This window comes from Phytophthora sojae (genome assembly GCF_000149755.1).
Source record: "Phytophthora sojae unplaced genomic scaffold PHYSOscaffold_1, whole genome shotgun sequence".
NCBI lineage: Eukaryota > Oomycota > Peronosporomycetes > Peronosporales > Peronosporaceae > Phytophthora > Phytophthora sojae.
The window spans coordinates 11,542,195-11,567,344 of NW_009258115.1; the positions used below are offsets into that span (position 1 = coordinate 11,542,195).

At 54.6% G+C, this 25,150-nt stretch overlaps 11 protein-coding genes across 11 annotated transcripts; 3 read left to right on the plus strand and 8 right to left on the minus strand.

Annotated features, from left to right (window-relative positions):
* Window positions 1-357: 357 nt before the first annotated feature.
* Window positions 358-1,448, minus strand: PHYSODRAFT_295009 (COPII vesicle trafficking protein; the record flags this gene model as incomplete). The annotated part of the gene is made up of 3 exons (XM_009519101.1): window positions 358-1,043; window positions 1,127-1,181; window positions 1,269-1,448. 3 exons carry the CDS (start codon window positions 1,446-1,448, stop codon window positions 358-360), a joined length of 921 nt encoding a protein of 306 aa, XP_009517396.1.
* Window positions 1,449-1,811: 363 nt separating this feature from the next.
* Window positions 1,812-3,253, minus strand: PHYSODRAFT_475925 (hypothetical protein; the record flags this gene model as incomplete). The annotated part of the gene is made up of 4 exons (XM_009519102.1): window positions 1,812-2,468; window positions 2,547-2,825; window positions 2,898-3,075; window positions 3,156-3,253. The coding sequence occupies 4 exons, from the start codon at window positions 3,251-3,253 to the stop codon at window positions 1,812-1,814; spliced, it is 1,212 nt and encodes a 403-aa protein (XP_009517397.1).
* Window positions 3,254-3,632: 379 nt separating this feature from the next.
* Window positions 3,633-4,675, minus strand: PHYSODRAFT_323562 (hypothetical protein; the record flags this gene model as incomplete). The annotated part of the gene is made up of 8 exons (XM_009519103.1): window positions 3,633-3,685; window positions 3,762-3,912; window positions 3,995-4,066; window positions 4,147-4,222; window positions 4,312-4,352; window positions 4,418-4,446; window positions 4,509-4,558; window positions 4,626-4,675. 8 exons carry the CDS (start codon window positions 4,673-4,675, stop codon window positions 3,633-3,635), a joined length of 522 nt encoding a protein of 173 aa, XP_009517398.1.
* Window positions 4,676-5,958: 1,283 nt separating this feature from the next.
* Window positions 5,959-6,867, minus strand: PHYSODRAFT_470723 (hypothetical protein; the record flags this gene model as incomplete). Its single annotated transcript, XM_009519104.1, has 3 exons — window positions 5,959-6,402; window positions 6,612-6,653; window positions 6,724-6,867. The coding sequence occupies 3 exons, from the start codon at window positions 6,865-6,867 to the stop codon at window positions 5,959-5,961; spliced, it is 630 nt and encodes a 209-aa protein (XP_009517399.1).
* Window positions 6,868-7,008: 141 nt separating this feature from the next.
* Window positions 7,009-8,649, plus strand: PHYSODRAFT_323564 (hypothetical protein; the record flags this gene model as incomplete). The annotated part of the gene is made up of 1 exon (XM_009519105.1): window positions 7,009-8,649. The coding sequence occupies one exon, from the start codon at window positions 7,009-7,011 to the stop codon at window positions 8,647-8,649; it is 1,641 nt and encodes a 546-aa protein (XP_009517400.1).
* Window positions 8,650-8,862: 213 nt separating this feature from the next.
* PHYSODRAFT_258410 (hypothetical protein) lies at window positions 8,863-10,122 on the minus strand (the record flags this gene model as incomplete). Its single annotated transcript, XM_009519106.1, has 1 exon — window positions 8,863-10,122. The coding sequence occupies one exon, from the start codon at window positions 10,120-10,122 to the stop codon at window positions 8,863-8,865; it is 1,260 nt and encodes a 419-aa protein (XP_009517401.1).
* Window positions 10,123-10,534: 412 nt separating this feature from the next.
* On the minus strand, window positions 10,535-13,295 carry PHYSODRAFT_358814 (hypothetical protein; the record flags this gene model as incomplete). The annotated part of the gene is made up of 6 exons (XM_009519107.1): window positions 10,535-12,097; window positions 12,118-12,180; window positions 12,299-12,376; window positions 12,728-12,799; window positions 12,853-13,043; window positions 13,239-13,295. The coding sequence occupies 6 exons, from the start codon at window positions 13,293-13,295 to the stop codon at window positions 10,837-10,839; spliced, it is 1,722 nt and encodes a 573-aa protein (XP_009517402.1). The 3' UTR covers window positions 10,535-10,836.
* A 295-nt stretch (window positions 13,296-13,590) lies between these two features.
* On the plus strand, window positions 13,591-16,854 carry PHYSODRAFT_473812 (hypothetical protein; the record flags this gene model as incomplete). The annotated part of the gene is made up of 2 exons (XM_009519108.1): window positions 13,591-14,469; window positions 14,542-16,854. The coding sequence occupies 2 exons, from the start codon at window positions 13,591-13,593 to the stop codon at window positions 16,852-16,854; spliced, it is 3,192 nt and encodes a 1,063-aa protein (XP_009517403.1).
* Window positions 16,855-19,697: 2,843 nt separating this feature from the next.
* Avh1b-4 (avirulence protein 1b) lies at window positions 19,698-20,150 on the plus strand (the record flags this gene model as incomplete). Its single annotated transcript, XM_009519109.1, has 1 exon — window positions 19,698-20,150. The coding sequence occupies one exon, from the start codon at window positions 19,698-19,700 to the stop codon at window positions 20,148-20,150; it is 453 nt and encodes a 150-aa protein (XP_009517404.1).
* A 180-nt stretch (window positions 20,151-20,330) lies between these two features.
* PHYSODRAFT_258407 (hypothetical protein) lies at window positions 20,331-23,388 on the minus strand (the record flags this gene model as incomplete). Its single annotated transcript, XM_009519110.1, has 5 exons — window positions 20,331-21,238; window positions 21,311-21,404; window positions 21,463-22,049; window positions 22,149-22,551; window positions 22,618-23,388. The coding sequence occupies 5 exons, from the start codon at window positions 23,386-23,388 to the stop codon at window positions 20,331-20,333; spliced, it is 2,763 nt and encodes a 920-aa protein (XP_009517405.1).
* Window positions 23,389-24,597: 1,209 nt separating this feature from the next.
* Window positions 24,598-25,102, minus strand: PHYSODRAFT_469520 (hypothetical protein; the record flags this gene model as incomplete). Its single annotated transcript, XM_009519111.1, is given in 2 exon segments — window positions 24,598-24,866; window positions 24,883-25,102. Coding segments are annotated over 2 exon segments (489 nt in total), but the record flags the coding sequence as incomplete, so codon positions are not given.
* Between the last annotated feature and the right edge of the window lie 48 nt (window positions 25,103-25,150).

A 25,150-nucleotide genomic window follows, 5' to 3' on the forward strand; every position in this document is an offset into this window, starting at 1 on the left:
TGTCGTCACTGCACGATGATCTGGTGGGCAGTGGAGACGACGACGAAACTGACAGCAACTCGGAGCAGAAGTCTGAAAAACTGACACGAGAGGAGCAGCTCCAGCAGCGGTTAGAGACTGTAAGAAAGAACGCGGCAAAGCCCACGCCGTTGTCACACAACAATGTCCAAGAGATTGTGTAAGGGGAGCAAAAGCTGCAGTGCAGCACGTGTACAATACGTGTCGATTCCCTAACATGAAACAAAACTCCAAATTCAGTTGTTGGTAGAAACGTTGTGGAGACTTCAAAGGCGTCAGCACGGTGTTCCAGTCTGTGAGTACCCTGCCAACCTGTACCGTCGTATCTGTCCACCACACCTAGTCGATCTTCTTGGAGACGCTGTAGATTGCACCGTCGATCATGCGGGCAACAGCGAAGACGCCGCCCACGATGGCACTGGTACTGGTGAGGAAGTGCAGTACAGAAGGCTTGGACTCAATGTACTCCACCGCAATGGGCGAGAACTCGTAGGAGAATATCACGCCGGGGAACGACACCTGGCCGTTGGGCCCTCGCGAGCTCGTCTCGTGCTCCGTCACCGAGTACTGGAACGTCGTCACCGACCGGCCGTTCAGGTACACGTAGCGACTAGGCACGACATTCACGAAGTACTTGTACGTGGCCACTGTAAATAACAACAACGCAATAAAAGAGGTCAGCAATGCAGCCACACTATCCCAACTTCTTGCCAACCAGCAGCTCTCTTGCGTACAATTCCTCTCGAGGATCTTGCTGACGTCGATGAGCGGCGTCTCCATGTCGGGGATCTGCGGGCCGAAGCGCAGGTGGTTGACCACATGGGACGAGTTGAAGTTGAGGAAGTCGAAGAAGGAGAAAACCGTGAGCGAGCCTTCGTGCGCGAACGACAGATCGCCCGCCACCTTCTGCACCTGCACCGTGCCAAAGAGTCTGCAGCCGTTCTCCCCGAACGGCTCCTCCTGGATGTCCTTCTTGAGCAGAATCTCCTTGTGGCCCTTGGAGTCACTCACGTCCAGCGCCACCTCTAAAACAATACCAGCAGCATTAGTAGACAATAAGAAACAATAGTAATCCCCGAAAAGGTGTCGCCGCCGAACACTATCGCACCTTTGCAGGCCTCGTGGAGGAACGACACGTCCACTTCGATGTTGATAGGATAATCCTGCTGCTTCCCGTCCAAAATGCAACGCGTTAGGACAAATATTGCCGGCAATTAGCGAGCAATTACCGCTATCGCGCTGCAACTTACTGGGTCCGTGTCCACGTGCATGCGGTGCGTGACGCTCACCGTCCACCAGACCGAGAACTCGGACAGCAACAGAAACGCCACCACCACGCAGCTCAGCAGCGTCACCACGCCGCCGCCGATGGTGCGCTCCTGGATGCCCTCCACGCCCTTGACGTTCAGGTCGAAGCGCCGCCACGACATGATGCGACCGACGAACTCGAGGCAAATGCCGGCACGTGGTCGAAGCGGCGTACGGATGTCGCACGAAGGCGACGTCGTTGGAACGACATTCCTTTTCAACTTAATTTTTGTATTTTGCACAGGGATGAATAGAATTTCAAAGATAAAAGGAAATGTTGCGCGAAGTCCAACACGGCAACAGCAAGTCACACGTCACAGATTTGGATGCTGCTGCTCCAGAAGTTCATGCTGTGTGTTCGTTCATTGAGCACCTTCACCGTGTTGCAGTGGATCATAAAATAAATAGATTTGGATACGCCTGTGGATCATCTAAACTGTTTGGTTGCGCTTGGCTGTGCTGGCAGCAGCACCGGCGCTTCGGCGTCATGCGCCGGTGACAACCTCGAGCCCTCTCTTGCGAGCGTCCTCTATGTGAGCTTCACTGAGCCCCTTGCACCCGCTAAAGTTGAGCTTCAGGTCTTTCACCCTCCTGGCCGTCTCGGAGACGGACTCGGACTCGGGGAGAAACGCGTCGATCGACGCGTCCGTGAGCTGCGTGCACCACACCAGCAGCAGTTCCTGCAGGTGCTCGCAACCGCGGGCGACGTCCGCAACGCTCTTGTCCGTGATGTTCATGCACCACGACAGGTTCAAGCGCTCCAGCCGTTGTCCATAGGCCCCAAGCATGCCTACGCCGCGGTCCGTGATGAGCGCACAGTTGTTCAGGTCTAACGCGCGTAGACGCCTGCAGGAGCGCACGAGCGCCTCGATACCCACGTCCGTAATCTCGCTGCAGCAGCTGAGCTTTACTTCCTCGAGATGCGGACAGTGCTTGGCCAGCGCAAACAGCGTCGCGTCGGTAATATTGCTCTGTGTGAGGTCGATGGCACGCAACGCGCGGCCCATGGCGTAAAACCCGTTGCGTTGGTCCGACGGCTCCGTCGTGAACGCCTTATCCGAGATGTCCATGAACGACAGGTTGAGTCGCTGCAGATCAGTTGCAGAGCGGAGCAGCAGGTGGATCGCATCGTCGTTGATGCGCTGAACAAAATAACCAAAAATTGAGATCCAACATGGTTAGACCCACCCATGATAAAAAAAATCACTATCTGAACTCACCTTGCAACGCGAAAAATTAATATCGGTGAGAGAGCGACACGCCTTGATGAGGAACAGCACGAGGTCCTTCGTCAACTGCGAGCAGCGCGCGAAGCTCACGACCTTCAGCGACGTGCACGCGAGCAGCGCGTAGAACGGCGAGTGATCCGGCTGAAACGCGGCGTCGGTGATGTGACGGCAGCCGTCCAGCTGCAGCGTCTGCAGGTTGGAGCACCCTTGCAGCACCGCGCGGACGACGGTGTTGGTGACTTGGGGGCAGTTCGAGAGATCCAAACAGCGCTGCATCACCACAGAATAGTCAGTACCCCGTCACCCTCACGTCCACCCACAATGAAATCATAGTCGCCGTACCAGCTCCGGGCAGCGGAAAGGGATCTGGCGCAGGATCGAGTTACGGATGGCGCAGCAGCCCGACAGGTTGAGCACTCGGCGCGAGATCATGAAGAAGGCGGCCAGGCGGTCGTCCGTCAGGGTCTTGGACGTGATCATGTCAGCCAGAAGCGTCAGCACCAGCTCTTCGGGCAGACGCCTGCGTCACGTGGTAGGAGCCATCGGCTGGTCAGAGTTCCGTCAGCACAATTAGATCCGACAATCCCTGGAAATACGCACCGCAGAATGCTGAGCAGTACGCGTTGCGGGGCGCCCGCGGCCAGACGCGCCACACACAGCGCAGCCAGCGACGGCACGCTCTGCGGGGCTTCGGCCATGCTAAGGTGGGGGGCGGGGAGGCGCAGCAATGGAGCTGCGGGGCGGTCAGGGGCTATTCGGCTGCGCGCTTGATGGCGCTTCAGAAAATGTGCGGGGTCTGGATGAATGGAATGGTTTTGCGACCGTGATCTAGAACAACATACACTATCCGATAGCCTACTTCCCATGACTATGTAAGTATATTGAATAACCGAGAAGGAAAACCATGATCTATCATATTCCTGTTTTGGCAAATTTGGCAGAAAGTCATTCGTTTTTTCGCTATGGTAGACTTCGAGGGGGCATATCGAGTGATGGTCTTGAACTTGCAGTGTAGCCATTTCTCGAGGCACACAAGATAATTCCTCGGCCAGCCGTTGGCGCCTAGCTGGCTTCCGGTTACTGCTGCGTGAGCGACAAGTACGAGTTCCACCAGAGCGCGACGCAGTTGCCTGTTCCCAACGGACAAAAAAGTCGAGCATGAGTGTCTCGGCGCCAAAAGAAATTGCTCGTGGAGTGGCAACGTACCCCACAACACGCGAAGCAGCGGCGGGACGTAGTGGAACGACAGCCACTGCGTCAGCGTCCACACCTTCCAGTTCATCAGCAGCGCACCCCAGTAGACTCGAGAGAGGTTCTCACGCGAGGCCTTGGGGCTTGAGCCGCGCATAACGCCCAACTGCATCGCAGACGAAAAGAAGGGAGGCCAGTACGCACTTGTTAGTTGATCGCTTGCAGCATAATCTTGCGCAACTAGTTACCGAAAAGATCGTGAAGGCGACCATGGGAGGCGTGAAGAGGAGGCGATCCAGCAGCAGCTTCTTGTTAGGCGTCTGCACGATCCAAAACGCGAGCGTGGTTAGCACCAAGCAGCAAGTTTTATCATTGTGCGCATTATTGCAATGCGTCGGACCAGCTTTTCCTTCGTGACACGCTGGGTTTCGAGGTAGCCATACCAGTAGTGTAGCACTGGACCCGTTACAGCACCACTACACGTCGTAAAAGGAAGTGAGTGTCGTTAGCTACGCAATGCATTGCTCGAAACCAAGACACAAATCTATCGGTAGTGCAGACCCACCCGAACGCAAAGAACGCCAACATTTGCCGAGGCGAAAGACCCTGAGATCACAAGTTGTCAGTTACGACGCACGACGTTGAAGCTATACAGGGGCATGTAGCTGTACGCGGAGCGTTTTATGCTTGAGCACGTGACCTGCAACACCATAGCTCAAGTGTCAGTATCGTGCAACAACATGAAGGCTAAACGTTTCGTACCGAGGACTTCTCCGAGCATTGCCACTCCCGCCGACGTCACCGCCTTCGTCCTGATAAACACACACAAAGTTAACGTTAGGCGTCGAGTGGCTGCAGATATGGACGATAGTGACGCACCGAAGCGGATTCGTCTGCAGCGCTAGTTGATATCTCTTTTGAAGCGTCATGGGGGGGGGACACCAACACGACGGTCAGTCAGCATTCCTGCGGCGCAGTAGAAGTGCGATGCATGCACCAACCTGCCACGGCGAGGTCATCATCTTCACGTTGTCTGTTGATCTCTACCAGGACCGGCGAGGGATGAAGCGAAATGAGGTCTGTGTGTGAATGCGATTCCTCCGACGGTTGAAGCATCACCTTATGTCGCTCATTAGTTTATGCACTTTGATAGTGCTAGACTGCCGGCGATGCACTTCTGCTTGACCCAGCGAGTAAACCGAGCAGCTCCGACACCAAAGATAACGAGCTCAACGAGGACGGGATTCTATATCGATTTTACTTACGTGGGAAGTACGCAGCTACTGTATCACGGCTTTAAGCGGTGATGAATAACGTAGATTTGCCTGCACACTGCTAGACGATCATCTTGATCCGTTTCCTGGACAGCATCAGCATTAGAGCAAAGTTAGCGCCAGGCATCAAGCTACCGTTAGCGAAGGGATTAGTGTGCTCGGGCGTACTCGAGGGCATCAAGCTCCTTCAGCGCTGCTTCCACTACTTCTCGACGCTTGATCCAGAACGCAGGTTCTGAAGCAGCTACAAAATGATGCATAGCACCACAGAGCCAACAGTGTTAATTCTCTATCTTCACGGCAAGCCATCATAACTAGCGTAATGGCACCTCCACGCACCTAGATCTGCAACTAGTTCCTGTTGATCTGCCGACCTCCGCTTCTTGTTCCTGGTCGCAGGATTCGACGGTGAAATCGTGTGCAGGCGAGCACCATTCAGTGCATTCGACACCTTGGTCGGAGGAGGCAGATGACTGCTCGGGATAGGCTGAGCCGTCTTTACTGTCAGTGGTCGGTGCGAGGGCTTCGTCCTCGACACGGCTTCGTCCGAATCCCGCGACACCGACCGTCTCCTCTTCCTGGGGTTAGTCGGCACCCGCACCTCCGGCTCATGACGCGCTCTTGTTGTTACGTGTTGAAGCTTGGCTTTGACGCTGCTCTTCGGTCCCTTGATCAAGCACTTCCCCGGGTCTGGAAGCCGCGAGCCGAACGCGAATCTGGCTCGCGTAGCTGTAGCTGCTGCTGGCGACGCAGCGCCTCCGATGCGCTGCCTGGACAAATACACACGGCGTCGTTAGATAAGGTTGTGCATTACTGCTGAAGCGATGGAGGCGGAGAGCGTGGCGTACTTCTTGCGGGGACGCGCCACAGTCTCCTCGGCGGTCATGGTGTTTGTGCCTCTTCCGAAAAATGGCGCCAGCATTCAAAGTAATTCGGACTTAGTCGAAATCCAATCCTACGGAATAGTAATCGACCGGCGAGATGCCTGTCAGCGGCTGCACCAAGCTGAGCCAACTCGCGAGATACTGAGGCACTTCAACATCGCATGGCGTCTTGGTATCCGTGGCGCTTGGCTGGACTTGAGCTTGGAGCAGCTGCATGGCTGCAGCCGTCTCGCACGGATGCAGGAAGGAATACGGCTTGCCTAAAACCGGGTGCTCTTCCATGGCGACGAACGTCGAGCGGCCGTCAGACCCCGGAAAATGGACGTCACGCGTCACGACACTTGCTGGCAGCGGTGTTCCATCAACTGCTAGTGCTCGGAAGTAGAGCACAGGTGTCTGGTAGATCGTGTGGTAGACGATGTGGAACTCGACCAGAGCGGTTTTGGCGCCCTTGCACTGCAACGGAGTCTGGACTTCGTCATCTTCGATCAAGCTTTCCTGATGAATGCAGCATTATTGATTGAGATCTAAGAACGTGTTGCTGGTGCGTCAAGTGTCCTAGCCATCATGCATGTTGAAGCAATGCAGACAATGAAACAGCGTTGATGATTCTTGCTCACCTCTTCAACCAGCAGCAGCTCGTCAATGTCTCCACCCAGATCCTTGTCATCCTTCACATCCTGGCCATCTCCCGACTGATACAACACAACATTTCCGGTTGACACGAGGTACGAGTCTCCGTCCAAGTGCTTCAACATCGATTGCATCACAATGTCAACCACTTTGAAGACAAACACAACTTTCTTCAGAGCTCCATACCTGTCGATTCCCAAGTCTCCACTCCCACGTAGCCACACTCCTTCCACTCCCCACCGTCTGCGCACTCGCCACCTCATGCGAGCGCTCCTGCAGCAACTCCGCCTCGGTGCAGAACTGCTCGTAGCTCAGGCTTCCGCTCCGCATCGCTTGCCAACCCACGCAACAGACTTAATATGACGTGCACCACACCACCTTCTCCTTCTTCAAAAGCGAGGATCGAATCAGCACTTCACTTCAAAGAGGAACGGAACCTTCTCTCCTTCCAGCACAGCACAGACAGCGCCCATGGACTCGTCGGCGCTGCTCGTGTGGCTCCTGTACGCCAGCGTGGCGCTCGTGCTGCTGCTGCTCAGCATGTCGCTGGTGCTCTACGCGCAGCCCAAGAACGGCGCGTCCTCGTCGCTCGCCGCCTTCGCCGGCACCTCCACGCTCAGCGCCGCGCCGCTCACCGTCTCGTCGCGCTTCGTCAACGGCGTCTGCATCCTGGCGCTGTACATCGCGCTGCTCTGTCTGTTCACTGCGCCCGTGGACGTCTTTCTACTGGAGAACGCTTTGCCGCACGTCCCGGCCAACGTGCGGGCATTGCGGGTGCTGTACCAAGTGTACTTCGCGGCGTTGGCGCTGTATTCCTTCGTGGGGGCGCCGCTAGCCTACAACTACGCCAAACAGACAGAGATCGCGCACCTGACGCTGCGGTTCTCGGCCAGAGATCGACTGTACGCGGCGCTCAAGCGCACGGCGTGCTTCCTGCTGGGACTGTCGCTGCTACTGGTCATGGCTATGGTGGTGCTGCTGTGCGGCAAGCCTGCTAGCTCGGACATCGACTGGCTGCGGCCGCTGCTTAAGTTTTCCTCGGACCTGGATACGTTCCTGCGTCTTCTGGTAGGCATTCTGGCGCTCACGGGCATGTACCTCTGGCTGTTCGTGTGCAGTCGAGGACTCGCGAGCGTGCCGTTGGTGGGGCTGCTCATGGAGGACCACAGCATCGATGAGCATATGACGACGTTCGAAGACTTGTTGCAGGAGAACGCAATGGAGACACAAGCGACCAAGCAGACGAGAGAGACCATTTTGCAGAGGTATGCTGTCGAGCAGCAGATGAGTGGGGCGGACCAGGAGCGGCTGTCGCAGTTGAAGACCCGTGAGAAGCTTCTTGAAGAGCGACGGGAAGTTCTGAACGCAAATCTGCGGAGGTTCGCGCTGACGGGCAAATTGTCGTGCTGGAAGATCCCGATTGGCGTGGTTTTGATGATCCTGTCGTTGTTGATCGTGGTTTCCATGCTCATCACGAGCATCGACAAGATGGCTCACTCCAACTTTGAGCGTGGATTCTTGCTAAATGCCCCTGAGTTCCCAAACCCGATGGATCTGTTGCTGGTGCTCGCTTCGCGCGTGTTCCCGTTGGACTACGTGGTTTTCGCTGTGCTCTTCGTGTACCTGTTCACGATTTCGCTGGTAGTACTCAAGCGCCACGGTCTGCAGTTCCTGTGCTTCCGACTAGGTCGATTGCAGCCGCGACTGACGTCTGCTGCCACGATGACGATGCTGTCGCTCGTACTGATGCAGCTTGCTATGGTTGGGCTGTTCGCGCTGCTCACGCTGGCACCACAGTACGCCACCTTCGGACACCAAATGTTCGCTAATGATTCTGGGCGCGTCGTTCCCTGCACTTTGGAAGAGGCTGCGAATGCTGCAGCGGCTGCGGCCAAGTCTGGAGGTCTGCCAGCTCACTGTCGGATGACGCAGTTGGCACGGTTCTACAACACTCTAGCCGTAGAGCTCCCCATGTTTGGCACGGCCTTCTTCGTGGGTCAATTTTTCTTCGCTGCTGCCTTCGTGCCGTGGGTCGCCCACGCCTACTGCATGGCCAAGAAGCTGGACGACCCCATTGACCCCAAGCGCCAGCGGCTGCTTAGCGACTACTAATGCGTAAGTAGATGGAATGAATATGAATGGGAGAAGACGAAGCTATACAACACAACCAGCGTCAACTACTAAATTCTAAAATGTGTCAATCCATCTCGTCGCTCCCCCCTTCACTTCCTCCTCTTGAAATTCTACCTACTGTTGCTTCCACCTTCCTCGGCTGTCCGTCCGGAGCGATCACTTATAGCATCTATGACTCACTGCCGCCAACACTTAGTGGCTGTGGGACGACGCGTTGCTGGTAGCGTCCATGGAGCTCGTGCGCTCCTTACCGGCGAAGAAGCGGTTCTGGAAGCCGCCGAAGATGTTGCGAATGCCACCAGCGGGACTGTCACCGGCGGCTGATCCCTTGCCGTTCTGCGAGGTGTTGGAGCCGCGCGAGTCGTCGAACGGGCCAGCCGCTTGGTTCGGGTCGCATCCTGCCAGGAACGCCTCGTACGACTGCTCACGCTCCGCCAGCAGCTCCTCCGTGCGGATCTGCTTCGCCTCAACCCGGCCGCAGACTTCCTCAAACGCCTTCTTGGCCGCCACGTACTCCTTCTGCAGCGCGTCTAGCTCGTGCTTGATACCCGCGAGCTCGTGCTCGCTCTGCTGGATGCTGCGCAGCGCCGCGGACTGCTCGTCGATCTTGAGACACTTGATCGAGTACTTGACGGCGGACAGCCAGTTGTCTCCGTAGACGCAGAAGAGGTGCTCGCCCTTCTCGAGCGGCACCGTGCGGCGCACTTCAAAGAGCGACAGCTTGCTGAAGATCTCGGGCAGCTCCGAGTCGCTGTTGGCGTTGGGCCACAGCTCCGGGTTGAGGTCCATGAGCTCCACGGTGCTGGACAGATACATGTCCGCGGCCGTGCAGCGCGGCTTCTTGACCGACTCCTGCACCATGCGCACGGCGCCGTGCTGGTCGAAGAGTACCAGCTTGAACTTGCTCTTGGAGGCCGAGCGGCACATGAAGACGACCGACTCGCGGTCGCGGTCCACCTGCAGCTTGTAGAAGTGCGCGTCCTGCTTGTCCACCTTGGCGTGGCGTTCCATGCCGAAGACCATCTGCGTCACCTGCGGCAGCTGCGTCGAGTTGTTGCGCTCGTCGCACAGGTCCCTGGCGGCGGACAGCACGGTCTGCGAGATCTGCGTGGGAATGGGCATGCCGATCTTGGTGAATAGCGCGCCCACGACGCGGCCGAAGCCGCCCATAGACTCCACGTCCACGCTCTCGAACTCCATGTCCTTGCCACTGTCACCCGCCACATCGTACTGGCGGCGCTTGTTCGGGTCGCTCAGCACGGCGTATGCGGCGCTGGCCTGCTTGAACTTGTCGGCGGCCTCGGCCGAGCCGGCGTTGCGGTCCGGGTGGTACTTGAGCGCGAGCTTGCGGTAGGCCGTCTTGATCTCCAGCTCGCTGGCCGACTTCTCCACGCCCAGCACCTCGTACAGGTTGGTGCTCTCCTCGGGCTGCTTGGGCACGGGCTCGCTCATAGTGGTCGATGTGAGGGGGGACTTGGTAGTTCGCTGGCGGAGAAGGAATGTGGAAGGCGGCGTGTCGCTCAGTGATCCGCTGTCAATCTGAAACAACAACGCTATCCGTGCATATCCCTACAGACTCGCTGGTTCATATATCATCTTTGAAAAGTCCCGCATACAAGTACCAATACTGATGGTCTGTACCTTTGTAACATTATGTAAAAGATTGGAGCTGTATTTACCAGCGTACATCTGGACTCAGCTGGCCTGGAGGCCTCATTCGGCCGTCAAGTTTACTACGGAGCCTGTGCACTTTGCAAGCATTGATATCAACGACGTTCCACCCCAACACAAGGAGGCAACGCTCACTTTGCATGACCACCAACGACAACAACTCCGCAACAAACAACAAGAAGAGTTCGATGAAACAAAACAAAAGAAGACACACAGCCCCCCTTCCTCTTTTTCTTAAACGCGCGCCACTCCTCTCTCCTGCCGCTGTTCTTGTTTTCCACTCTCGTCGACCCCCTCCGTTCCCCTGTCCTAACACTTGGTTCTACGTCGATTGGCCCGCGAGCGCCGCACACCGTCGTCTCTCACTTCTTCGCCGTTCCGCCCCCAAAAGCCCTCCGGCCGTCGCATCGACCGCCGTCGAGCCGCAAGGTCGGCGACGGCTTGGCAGACACGAAGCCTCTCTCTCTCGCTGGGGAACGCTCACTGGAGGGGCTCTTAAATAAGATCCGCGACGTTCATGGGCATCTCGTCGATCTGCGTGTTGTAGAACTGCTCAATGTCGCGCAGGTATCGCACGTCGTTGTGCGTCAAAAAGTTGATGGCCACACCCTTACGACCGAAACGACCCGAACGACCGATACGGTGGATGTAGTTCTCGCGGTTCGTGGGCAGGTCGTAGTTGATGACCAGCGACACCTGCTGCACATCGATACCACGGGCCAGCAGGTCCGTGGTGATCAGCACGCGCGAGGAGCCCGAGCGGAACTCACGCATGATGATGTCACGCTCGCGCTGCTCCATGTCGCCGTGCATGGCTGACACCGTGAAGTCCTTCGACTGCATCTTCTCCGTGAGCCAGTCCACTTTTCGGCGCGTGTTGCAGTAGATGATGGCCTGTGTGATGGTCAGCGTCTCGTACAGATCGCAGAGCGTGTCGAACTTCCACTCCTCGCGGTCGATGGCGATGAAGAACTGCTTGATACCTTCAAGGGTCAGCTCGTCGCGCTTCACGAGGATGCGGATGGGCTCGCGCATGAAGCGGCGGGTCACCTCCAGCACGTCCAGGGGCATGGTAGCCGAGAACAGGGCCACCTGCACCTTCTCGGGCAGGAAGCGGAAGACCTCGTAGATCTGGTCCTTGAAACCGCGGGACAGCATCTCATCGGCCTCATCCAGCACGAACATCTTGACCTCGTCCGTGCGCAGGGCGCGGCGGTTGATCATGTCGCCCACACGGCCGGGGGTGCCGACCACGATGTGCACGCCCTGCTGCAGCGTGCGGATGTCGTCACGCACGGCGGTACCGCCGACGCAGGCGTGCACCTGCACACTCATGTAGTCGCCGATGGCCACCACGACCTTGACGATCTGCTGGGCCAGCTCGCGCGTGGGGGCGAGGATCAGGGCCTGGGTCTCCTTCAGGTTGATGTCGATCTTCTGCAGGATGGACACGGCGAACGTGGCCGTCTTGCCGGTACCGGACTGGGCCTGGGCAATGCAGTCGTGGCCCAGCAGGATGGGCTTCACGGCGCGCTGCTGGATGGCCGACGGCTTCTCGAAACCGTAGGCGTAGATGCCGCGCAGCAGGTCCTCGCGCAGCTCCATGCCGTCGAAGGTCTCGATGACCTCGTCCCAGTTGGTCTCGATGTCGCCCTCATTGAGCTGGACCTGCTCCGTCTGCTGGTCTTCCTCGACGTTCTCACTGCATGCAGGCAACGGACGGATGTACGTGTCAATACACTTCCTTAATTGTGAGCTATAGGAGCGGGTGCTTACGTCGGCTTGCGGTCCTCGACGTCAGCCATTGTGGTGGTTTGTTTGGGTGGGTGGGTGCGGGTGCTGAAGCAAGGAAAAGCGGGTGGAACGATCGAGCGTCCGCGGTCTTCCTCTGTGTGCGTGTTTTGTTTTGGATGCGTGGAGGAGGGATCAAGGCGCGCGGTCCGGGCCCGTCACTCACTTGCACTTTGTATGCCGCCCCGAGTGGGTGGCCAGCAGACTGTCGCTCTGGAGTGACTTCCCGGAATGCAGAGGGACCCTATCCCGCGTAGAAAGCGTCGTATTGATTTCCGGGAAGTCAATTATGGAGGACATTATGCGACATGTGCATAAAATTCCCTCGCAATAATTGTGTCGTTGTGGTCATTTTCACTTCAACTTAACGTTAGATTTGTGCGTGAGCGGCACAATATCCCGATAGAAGTCGTCAATCTGTTGATCAGAAGCCGAAGTTCGCAGTAAAATGGTGCGAAAATGAAAACGCAACGACCTGGATAACCCCCCTCAAGTAGCTAACACGCTCGAAGTGTCGACGACTGAATTTCAGATCGATCATAGCTGCATCTTCAGTCGAACACTTAAAAGTTAATCATTCTGGTGCTCGACGGACCTGCACTGCCTTCCAGCAGGTGCCACTGCCACCACAGAGTTCACTTCAAAACTCCCCACCCCGCCGGAGAGACTGCAGCTGCCAGTAGTTCTGGAGAACACTGTACAAGGGCCACCTACGCTTACTAAGGAGATTTCTTGTTAGGCGTATCTCTTGTGCGATGATCGTAGTCGAGCCCAGCCTCCACGTCTGCGGCGCTGAGCCCTCCGTCATATTCGTCTAAAGAGGGGACTTCGAGGGCGAGAAGCTTGATCGCGCCTGGCCTGGTGGCGAGTGGCTGTCTGCCGCCCTTACTAGCAGACTCAGTAAGTAGGTACTGTAAGTAGTCGTTGGAGCGGCAAGCCACTTGCCCCAAAACCACATAGCATCGCGCGCTACATTCCCATTAACTTTTGTTTTTATCTTCCGGGACTGCAGGAGTAGACCTCTTTATGAAATGAGCACGCATGACGGTATCGCTGGGAAGCGACTACCCCTGAACTGTTTGGCCACTTTGGCTACACGTGCTTACATCCATGGAAGGTGTGGTGAATCCAGAGCGCGAGACATCCAGTCCCCGTACGCTCATTTTTTCCCCTTCAGTGCTTTCGCTCATTCCCTGATACGGGATTTCCGAACAACGGCAACGACCGACCAAGTGCGATAGTAAGACCCGTGGGTCTTACTTTACAACTTGTAACGTTTGCTAAGCGAGAGCAGGCTTATACTCGAAACGAACCTGCCAGCATAATTCTCATGACCAATCTGAACCGTTCTAATTATGTTTAGGACACTCTAAATTCTAACTTCCCTTTTTGAAATGGCTACATATTTTCCGCCAAAACATTATGTAGCCATTTCGCATCACAACACAAAACATACCAATGGCCGACGACGTCCTGCGGATGCGCGAGCTGCTGGCGCAGAGCCTGCGCGCGCCGGAGCCGCAGCGGTCCGCGGCCGAGAGCGAGCTGCAGCAGCTGCAGCGCGCGCCCATCACGGCTCCGTTCCTGGCAGCGCTGCTGGACATGTGCGTGGCGGTGCCCGGCGCCGACGGCGTGCCGCGCAACTTGGCGCAGCTGGCGGCGGAGGACGCGGACGTGCGGCTGCTGGGCGTGCTGTGGCTCAAGCACTTCCTCAAGGCGCAGTGGCGGCAGCGCAAGGCCATGAACCTGCTCTCGGACGACGAGCGCGCCCAAGCGCGCAGCGTGCTGCTGTTCGCGGCGCTGCACGAGCCGCAGCCGACGGTGGCGTTGCACTTGGCGCTGGTCGTGGCGACCATCGCGCGCGCCGAGTTCCCGGCCCTATGGGCGTTCGAGGCGCTGTTCCCGCCGATGCTGCAGCCGCTGCGGCGCCAGGACGCGACGCCCGACGTGGCCAGCGAGAGACGCGGCGTGGACGTGTGCTACCGCGTGGTGAAGGAGCTGGCGGTCCGGAGACTCATGCAGCACCGCAAGCAGTTCGCCATGCTCAGCGTGGAGCTGCTGCCGCTGCTGCAGCAGTACTGGAAGACGGTGGCCACGCAGCTGAACGACTTCCTGCAAACACAGGTGGACGCGGCGGGACAGTCGAGTGCTGACAAGGCGGCGGCGATTGCTGCGGCATTGGCCACAACTGGAGCGGAGCAGCTGAACGTGCTGGTGACGACGACCAAGCTCATCTCGACGATGCTGCTCAATGCGTTCCGGGACCTGTCGGCGTTGCAGAACGGCGAGCTGATGCGCTCGGCGCTCGTGGAGTTCTATAACCAGCTGGAGAGGCTGGTCAAGTTCCGACAAACGTTCGGTGCAATTGTTGGAGACGCAGGCGGAGTGAGTCCAGGTGTGGAGATCGAGGAGACCATGCTGACGCTCGACAAATGCATGCACCGTGTCGCTGCCATCGTCGTGGGCGTGCAGAACTCGTACCCCATGGAGTTCCGTGAGTACCTACCGCCGTACCTGACGCTGTTCTGGAACGTGTTCAACGCCTTCGCCTCTGATCCCTCGACAGCGCTTCCGTCACCCACGCGATTGCAGATTGATAGTCTCCAGTTCTTTGCTAATGTGCTGAGTTGTCGGTTGTACAAGAAGGAGAGCTTATCGGGCCCGGACGGAACGACGCGAGTGGTGTCCAAGGTCATTACGGCGACGGGAGACGTCGCACTGACGGACGCCATGATGCTGGAAGCGCAAGCAGCGGTGCAGACATTTTTCACTCAGGCTGAGAACCGGTTCGCGTCGATGCTGAACATGGTGGTCATGCATTACATGACCTTGACGCCCAATGACCTGAACGAGTGGCAGAGTGACCCCGAGGCATACTGCACACTTATGGAGAGCTTAACTGCTAAGGAGTCGGTGCGAGCTTGTGCCGAGAATGTGTTCTTGACGCTAGTGCAGAATTTCCCGGACCAGACGATCCCTGCACTGACACAGATGACTTCCAGTGCTTCGGCGTATCTCGTGGAGCTAGGCCACGGCCAGGTATCGACGGCTGGAGACGACCGACGAGTGCTTGATATGGACGCCGTGCTTTTAGCCATCGGCTTGGGCTGCTACGATCTGCACGATTGCTTTGAGTTTGAGCCGTGGTTCCTTACCAACCTCGTGCCGATCCTCGTCAACCCGAGTGCAGCGGTTGGCTCCTACCAGGGTCTACCAGTTCTTCGTTTCCGCATTGTATGGCTCGTGAGCTGTTGGCTAGCGCAGCTGTCGGCGAACGTGCGACCTCCGCTTTACGACGCGTTGCTCAACCCCTCGGCGTTCTTTCACCAGGCAGACGCCGATGTGGCGCTCAAATTGCGCATTATTCAAACGCTCGAGTCTATGATGAACGACTGGGGCTTCGAGTACGAAGCGTTTGCTCCGCTCTTACCACGAGCACTGGAGTGTTTGTTCGCGTTCTTCCCTCAGGCGGACGAGTCCGAGAGCAAGATGAAGGTGCTGGGGTGCCTGGAGGCGATCATCCAGGCTTGTGGTGCGCAAATTGTTACGTTCTGCCACCAAATCAGTGCACCGCTTCCAGCTCTTTGGACAAACGAGAGCGATGCTAGCAACTTGGTGCGTGGGAAAATCCTGCAGCTGATGGCCAAGCTTCTCGCAAGTGTGAAGGAGGCCCAGAAGAACCCTGCCGATGTGCGTGTAGAAGCTGGCAGCGTGCAGACATTGCTGGATATGTGTGTGCAGGTGATTCGCTTTGCGACGGATGTGGCGAACCCGGACGAGGTGTTCTTGATGGAGAGTGGATTGGAGCTGTGGAACGAGACGCTTAACGTGTCAACGGTCTACACCGAGGAGCTGCACTTGCTCTTCGGCAACGCGCTACGTTTAATGGAGCGGGATTACGAGCACGTGGCGTTAGTGCTGTCATTACTGGAACGCTACTTGCGGCTTGGGAAGGCTCAGTTTTTGCAGACCTATCACACAAGTGTCTCTGAGCTCCTGCAAAGGTTGGTCGGCAGCGTTAAAGCTGAGGCCTCGCTGCAGATTGTTCAAGTGACGGAGATAATCGTCGCGACACTTCCAGCGGATCAAGTGGAGTGCTTCCTGCCTGTTGTGAGATTAATGGTTGAAGCTTGCGTTACCTTTCAGCAGGGGGAGGCCAAACATGAACCGGAGAGTGTGCTGGCTGGCTACTTGAGCGTCGTCGCGCGGCTGATGACGATCGACTTGGAATTTACACTGAAGGGCCTATTGGCTAACGACCAAGCCGCGTTGCTGTTGTTAGTCGATGCGATGCTGAAGTTGTTCTACACTGTGGGGTCATTGCCGTTGACTCTTTTGCGACGGAAGGTGTGGGCGCTGGCCTTGTGCTCTACTCTGATGCTGCTACAACAACCACTACTGGAAAAGACCGGTCAGGTCCTGGAGATATGTGTCAAAGTGATTGAGGATGAGCAAGAAGAGCTGAAACAAAGGCAGAGTGCTGCCGCTGCTGGCAATGAGGAGGATGGGGCGCGGTCAGGAGTTTATCGTGCACTACAAGCTCACCGTAATAATCAGCAGCAACAACAGCCAAATGAAGAAGATGAGCCTATATTAGCGCTGGATTTGAAGGAGTTCGTCTGCGCGAGGCTGAACGACCTCGCAACCAAGTTGGGTGGCGGTACATTCGACCAATTGCTGCAAACGGTTGACTCCTCGGTGCTGCGCAAGTTTCAGTCATAGAAGATGGCCATAATGTGCAGATACTTTGAAGTATATATGAACTTCAAATTTTGAGCTTGTGTCGACAAAGAAAACGTGCCCCCTGCGTACTTGCTTATTGGTACTCAGGTAAACGTACGGGCATGAATGTAATACACCAACACGCAACGAGATACTTCGAGGTTGCAGTCGTCATGATCGCTACGTGCCAGAAATTGATGCAGTGCACTTATTCAGTGTACTTGATACCATTGATGCAAGCTGAAGGTATCGGGTAATGCGGGTTTCACGCACGCACTGCTCTGTTCGTTTTCTACATGTACTGTAGTCTCTGGCCTCTAAGGTCACACCTTCGCCTGCAGCGCATCGGATCTATCCTGCGCACATCGATATTTCTTCCCCAAGCTGGAAGCGATCGAAGACGGAGATGGCGGCATGATCGGCACGCGACTGTGGTGAGTTCGATGGAAACCTCCACGACTATCGATGTTCAGATGATGTTAGCGTTCGTTTGTTGTATCTTGGTTTTGGAGGCTATGATAGGGTGGCGACGATGCAAATGCATCTCCATTCAGCACTTGAGTTTGTTAGAGTATTGATCAAAGAGTAAAAATCAGTCCGCCAGCCTGAGATCGAGAATGCGTACATACATGGACATTGCTTTGGGACATTATTTATTTTAATAAAATACTTCATAATAAGAAAACTGGCACGAAAAGCGAGTCCCTGCATTGGACTGAGCTTACAAAGTAAGACTGCTCCGTCATGATTGCGGTTATCAACCACAATCGCTCAGTGATAACGATCAAGTCATATGCTGGCTGCATACAAAAATGAGTATACTGAGCTTTAGTTGGTGATCAGCAGTAGTACAAATGAATTTGTCATGTTCGCAGTTCGTAAGAACTGTGCTTGCCATCCCAGGCGAGTTTGTCATCAAACGACATTAAGCAACCTTCACGCTACACTAGGCAACATTAGCCTTACGGTACACAAGTTGCACAACCCAGTCAGGTTTGTCATTGTGCAACGTTACTGGAAGGAGCTAAACAGAGCAAAGCAAAGCAAAGCGAGGCAGGCAAGCAAGCAAGGTCATGTATTAAGAAGCAGCTGCTTCTGCAGTCAAGAGATTGACTGGGGTAGATGGACCGCAATAACTAAGGGTTTTGGCCAGTTTAGTACACCTTTGCCAATCCAAGTTGGCAGTAGTGTAAGGCAAAGCCGAGAGTCCCGTAAATACGAAAAATATTTTTTTCAAAAATTTATTTTCGAGGATTAGTACAGACCAACGTGGATTTAGTCCACAGCAAACATCTAAGTTCCATACTCCATGGGCTCGCTACGAATAGCAGCGGCGACAGACCTTGCGTCCGCTTACAGTACAGCGGGTGGGCAAAGTCAGCATCCCCCCCATCTCTGTCCTTGGCAACTTCAACACCTTACGAGACTAGAGTGCAAGTGGAGATTTTGATCTCGATCGCGATGAAAGCGGCTTTCTTCTTGTGATTTGCTTGCCTGCATCTGATTGGCATGCTATTTAACGAAATCCACCAATCAACGGAGCCAAATTCGTTTATATTTCATTAGTTATACTGTCTGCTGAGAACCAGTCGATTAGACGCAAGCCGAGTTCGAGCTCGAGTTCATTCGAGCAGTATTATATCCCTTTCATCCGACTAGACCCTACATGGCACGAACAGCAAGGCGTCAGTTCTCCCAAGACCTTCGAGACCGCGTCATCCACAAATGGAAGAAGGAGAAGCTGGGCTACAAGAAGATCAGCAAGCACCTGTGCATTCCTCGCTTAACAGTGTAAAGCTTATCGCAAAGCTTCTTACTGATCAACGAAGTGCTGATGTGCACCCTGAAGTCGAACGCAAGCATTTCCTGCATCTGCACGAGTGTGTACTGGCAGTTGTCTTCCAGGTAGCCCACGAGAGCTTCCTCCATTTCTGGAGGCACGCCGCCCGCGCGCCGCCTCTCTTCTTGACATCAGCGGCTTGGCGCTGGACGATGTTGCGGGCAGTTGTGGGAGGGATGCCGTTGCAGTCGGCAACCAGCACCCAGTCACGCCCTTCTCGGTGTGCATCGAGCACACGCGTGCGGGCCGCAAGCCCATGCTTCGGCTCTTGGGGCATGTTGCCGGCGGAGACAGTCTGTTACTGACCAGTGATTTGAGTTTGCTCTGCACTAAATCCACCTTGCTCTAAATACTAATTTCAGAAATTATTTTCCGATTTTTGGATGTTACTTAAGTTACTTCACACCGTTTTGCTTTATACTGCTGCCAACTTGGATTGGCAAAGGTGAGAAGGTGAAAAATTGACCAGTTAAGTAGAACCAGTATTAATAATATTGCAGAAATAATGATATACGTGCTTTGGTTGGCTATAAAACTCTTACCACGCGAATCCATATGGTAGTTCGATACAAAGACCAGTATTATTCCGCTCTACTAGACTGATCGCAGCATACTGTAGGTATGTTTTCTTTGGCGCGCTACAATAGCACTTTCATAGCTGCTAACTGTGTCTGGATTGGTGCACATGTTAGAGCAAATCTAGGGCTTTCATTGTGTACACGTTTTATCTCCAAAAGATTAGTAGTTTTCAAGAAAATACTTTTCAAAGTCAAAAATTCAGCTTGCTCTACTAAACTGGCCAATCCCCTAACAAAGGTAAAAAAAACATATCTACATGTACAGCATACTGCAATAGCAACTACAAAAAAACACCGAACTGCGAATCAAGCGGGCTTTAAAGCCCGCGAACCAGTACGGTACCCCAGGCTTCAGCGAGCACCACCACCAAAGTGGCGTTTTCTCATTTCTCTCGAAGCCCCGAAGCTCTCAAGCGCCACGAAACATGCGTCTGTCCCTCATACTGTCTGTTATTGTTGTCACTGGCTGCCTTGTGGCCTGCAACGCGGCTGCAGACTCCGCCCAAACCAAGATCTCGGTGATGCGGTCGGAAGGCCCCATCCGCTCACTCAATGCAGGAGAGGACGACGGTGATGCTTCCTACGGAAGGTTTCTTCGGGCACACAAAGAGAACGACGTGTCCAGCTCAGAAGAACGAGTGATTGTGTTGACTGAGATGCTGAACAAGGCGAACGTCAAGCAAGCGGCCAAGGCGATTCTGAAAGACCCCTCGATCGAGGCCGCGGTGTGTAAGGAGTGGAATGCGAAGGGGTTTAAGACGAACAAGATTTCACTGTGGCTGTCAACCAGAAAAAAGGATAAATACCTTCAGATCTACAATGGCTACGGACATTACCTGTACCAGCTCATGAAGAAGGCACAAGAAAAGCTCTCGTAAAGCCACACACTGTGACGCTGATATCGTGGGTGGTTTCCAGCACGATAAAGTAAAATGTGTAGTTTGATTGATCTTTTACTGTCCTATGTCTGCTTTCTACTTTGCACGTTGGCGCATTGTTTGTACCTCCTAAATTTCCTTTGCATTCGTGCTAGAAATGCCCCCACGTTGTTATCACGGCTAAGCAAATGCTTCCAGCGAGAACTGCAGCGTACCAGCAGGTTTACCCTTTTTCATCAAGCTGACTTCTTGAATAGAGGATTGGCCAGGTTTGAGTCTGGCTAACGATGCGGATCCCTGTGCAATCTGAGTGGTACCCACCGTGTTGCCATACTTAACAGTGAAAGCCATCGTGGCGTTGAGCGCCGCGTCGATCGGTAGCGCCACCTCGAACAACTGGGCTTTCCACGACGGGTTCTTCCCCCCATGGGTGTGCGGAGAGGTTTGAACCTGAAGCAACTTCACGCCATTGCTTGTATCGAACCGACAGATGCAGTATGGGCTTTGCTTGCCACTGACATGAAGCCCCTTGGCCCCCATGATCTTGAGCATAAATCGTTGTACTTCTGAGGCGGGAGCAGGGGACTTTGAGGAAGACAGTCGACGTCGCATCGCTTGAAGGACCCCCTTTGGAGACCCGAGTTGAGGGGAAGTCGGCGGCATCACAGCTGGTTGTGTCTCCGCTGGCACTGGAGGAGAGATCTCGACTGCAGGGGGAGGCACTTGTACTTGATCGGGAACCTTGTCTTCAATGCTCTTTTGAGGGACGGCTTCTCCTCTGCGTGAGTAGTCGACAGCCAGCATGATGTCGTTTCCATGCTGAAGGATCTCGTCGCGAGTAGCCCAAATGTATTCGGTCGGGTTGACGACAACACCAGAGACCAAGCCGGATAGTTGTGGAATGTCTTCGATCTTAAACGACTCATTGTGCACCCGCAACAGACAACTGAGCAGTGTCAGGATTTCGTGGGGGCTAAGCATGCGGTTGTTTTCCATGTGTTGTGGTCCTGCGGCCGGGTCGCTCGAGACACCAGCGCGGTGCAGCACCTCATGAAAGTCCACACTTCGGTCAAGTTGTCGCTTGCACTCTACAACGAATAAAGCAGCATTTAGAGGAGAATTCCACCTACTTTACAAACTGTGAGTTTACAATTACGCACCATCGGTGATAACGCCAAGAACGTCTTTCCCACAGAAATCTGGTGTCGCAGCTGAAAGCAACGTCAACCCCACCTGGAATTCAAGGGAACAACGCTATAAGGTTAGGAGCCGTACTCTGTTTGCAGTCAGCGATGATCGTCACGCAGCGTACCTTAAGATATTTACCATAGCGTGCGAGCAGCTCCGGCGCGACAGAAATCGTGATAGGCTCGTGGTAACATTTTCCAGATAGTTCACTCCGGAATTTCAAGATGATAGTCGTCATCACCTTCCTCTTGAGCGCCGCTATAATACCGGGCCCGTGTCCTCCACCTCCCGGGCTCTCAGGTTGCTGATACTCTAGTGTCCATAGCGACGGGAATTTCGCCTTGTTCTCCATCCCAGTGATCAGCGCGATCTGGGCGCGTTGGATCTCGTTCGCAACAGCGTCAATGTGCTCGGCATTCTGCTGAAACAGGTGCTCCATATTGCCCAACTGCTGCCCCACAAGTAAGGCGATGTTATCAAGACCCTGTTGGAGATGAGCCACTTGACCTGCTAATGCGTTCTCGTTTGACGCAGCAGCGGCATTCTGTGCATTTGCGGGGTCTGTAGCGGGAGTCGGTTGCTGTGACTTGTTGGTATACCATCCCATGTCGGCTGGGAGGTACTTCTGGTCCGTTCCGATACTTAGCTGCGTGAAATGTTCCTGATCACTCAAGAGTTGATCCACATTAAAGCGTTGGCCCCCTTGAGCCACTGTACAGCGTGTCACTAGCAACCCTGGATAGGTCTTAAGTAAACGCTCGAGGTTCATGCAATACCACACGAGCTGCTTCCACGCCAACGTTCGCTCACGGGCTATCACACTGACGCTCAACACAGAAGTCGTGGTATCCACATCTCCAATTGCATCGCTGACTTCCTTCGCAACACGGGCGCTGAAGTCATTTTTCAGCTTGTCAGTAAAATTTGACCCGGCGTACTGTCGCTCCGATGAAAGCAGCGGTGAAAACGTCGCCACTGCCAATTTCTCAAACAGATTCTCTGGAATCGCTGGCTCGAACGAGTATTCCCATCGCACAAATTCAACTAACCCAGCCGATTTATCCTCTTCGGATGGAAATGTTTTAGCATCCGTTGCTGCATCATCGGGGGCTCGATTCCAGTACACAGGCACAATGAGGTCCGAGTTCCAGGTCATTCTCTTTGACTTGCCCGAGGAATAAGCGAGATGGAGGTGGAGCAGCAACTCCTTCAGCTGTTGCATGGTAGTTGTACTGACTTCTCTCCAAAATGGCAACGACTGCAGCAGCGCATGACTCACATAGCCATTCGCTGTTGCGTTGGCATCGAGCTTGTGGTTGACGATCTGGCGGACGAACTCGATCACTAGCATCGGGTCCAGGAAGAGCCGCTCTCGGAGCATCTGAACGTCAGACACGCCATCGAACCACACAATGTCGCCTGTATCGTGCAGCAAATGCAACGCAGCCAGCATCTCCTCTTTAGGTATAACGAACTTCGAGGAGTTGGTGACTGACTTGACAAACTCCTTGACCGACAAGAACGCAGCGTCGACTTTTTCCTGGAATGACGACTTATTGTGTAGATCACGCACGCAGCACTGTTGGGCGTGCTTCAGCAGCTCAGCGTAACTCGGTGGTAACAATACGGAGCTACCACTCGTCATGAGCAGAGCTTTCAACTTCCCACGCGCGATACTTTCGTCTTTCATGTCGGCACTGGAGAACACAATCAGCTCTTCCGAAAGTAGAACCGGTTGTTTGCGTAGCATTTGCTCACAACTCGCAATCTGGTCGTCCAGTTCTGTTGTTTCAGCACTAGGATTATTATCCTGAATCTCAAACTTTGCGTCCTCCAGTTCCTGTTGCGCGCGCTGCACACGGTCTTTCATTCGCCGGATATTCGACTTGAAGCGATACACGACATCTTGCTGAATTGCGGTAATTTTGCGACGATCGTGGTCAACTCGGTCTGCTTTCGTGCCTAAGAAGCCAAACTCCGCCTGTGGGTGGTGAGCGCAGATCATTCGAACCCAGCGGAAGATGTGGACTTCTGCGAAGGCGTCCATCATCCGGTCGTCGACTGTTTGGTCCGTCGAGTCGGTGGCTGCTGTAAGTGCGTTGTGGTATCGCTCCAGATTAATGCACAGCAAGTATAGCGTTCGTGAAGAGTAAAATAGTGTGTGCGCTGCCCGATACTCCTCCTGGCCAGCGAAATCCCAGAAGGAGACTTGGTATTCACAGTTTCCCGCCCCCGTCTCGACTTCAAAGCTCCACGGAAAGAGGTCGATTCCAATGGTTCGAACGTCAAACAACTCGAGAGTGGGGGTTCCGCTGGTGAAACTCTTGATGAAACTAGTTTTGCCCCACCGACTCGGTCCAACAACGCAAACCTTGGATCGGTACAACAAACTGTCCGACTCCGGTGTTTCTGCTACTTTGACCTTACTCATTGGGACACTCCTGCTTTGGGAACTGCCTCCTCCAATAACGCGACGAGCCCGCATTGGGCTCGTCTCGGGGTTTGCATCTTCAAAGCCTGTCGAGTCTGCGACCCGCTTGAAAGAGGCGCTGCCTCCTCCGATGACACGCCTGTAACTAGGCTCGGATTTAGAGTCAATTGACTCGCGCTTGGTCGATTGTGCAGATCCCCCTCCGATGATTCTTGGGGATGTCGAACCACCTTGAATGGACTTGGAGGTACTTAGCGGCGCGCAAGAGGTCAGCGTCGTAGTGGTAAAAGCCAACAAGCTTGTCTTTAAGCTTAGATCAAAATCCAGCGACGGCATGTCGAGATCATCGTCCGCGGTTTCGTGAATATTTTCATCAGCACCTGTAGACATTCCGTCGAATTCTGCTAGAATGCTGCCAAGCGTAGTAGTGCCTTGCTCTTCAATTGCATCCGCTTCAGTTTTAGTAGTCTCATGACTTCGTCCGCCTCGGGTGAGAGCACTGTAATATGTGGCAATGTCTGTTGCGCCACGGCGGAAAACTTCGATTGGGAGCTTGAAAGATGAATTTCCCTTCTCGCGCTGCGAATTCCACTCGTGGACGAGCTGCAATCGTGCCTTTATTGTTATCGAATCCGCATCAGGTTTGCATTTCGACTGGAAATACTCATCCGGCTCCGACCAGGCCACTGTAGCGTTGTTCGTCAGCAAGAGTCGGCATACCTCCATAAATTCCTCGTCGTCGGCCTTCCGCTGACTGGGGCTTCGGAAAATTGCATTGTCTAAGGGAGTAGTATTTTTCTGTTCGACAAGTATCGGCGTTAATGCTGGTCAGTAGGTGGAGTTACTGCATTCACGCACCTTATTCACGGCGTTGACATCAGCACCAGACGCAACCAATGCACGAACAAGTCGCGAGTTCCAGTTGTACGCTTGGCGGTGAAGCGGAGTTTCGTGCCACGAGTTCTTAATGTTCATATCCGCCCCACTTTTAAGCAACAACTCGTAGGTTGTGCTGGCAGCGGTCTCAAACAGGACCGTTTTGGTCTGAAAGCAATCATTAGTATCCAACACAATAGCAGCGAGTGCACTTTGCTTGCCTCACCTCTTTGCGACTCCCTGTCACAACCGTGTAGCGGTGGTTCACGTCAGCCCCTCGACTCAAGAGCAACTTGATAAGGACTGCGTTGTTGCGAACCACGGCCGCTCGCAGAGGAGGTAAGCCCACAGCTTTCGATCCGTTGGGATTGGCGCCTTGGTCGAGCAGTAGCTTGACCAAAGACTCGTCCTGCTTGGCAACTGCGTGATACAGCAAGGTATTTGCCGCCTCCTGTGTGATGAAGGCGACCAGTTAGAGTGTTGTCACCACACAGCGAGACGTTTA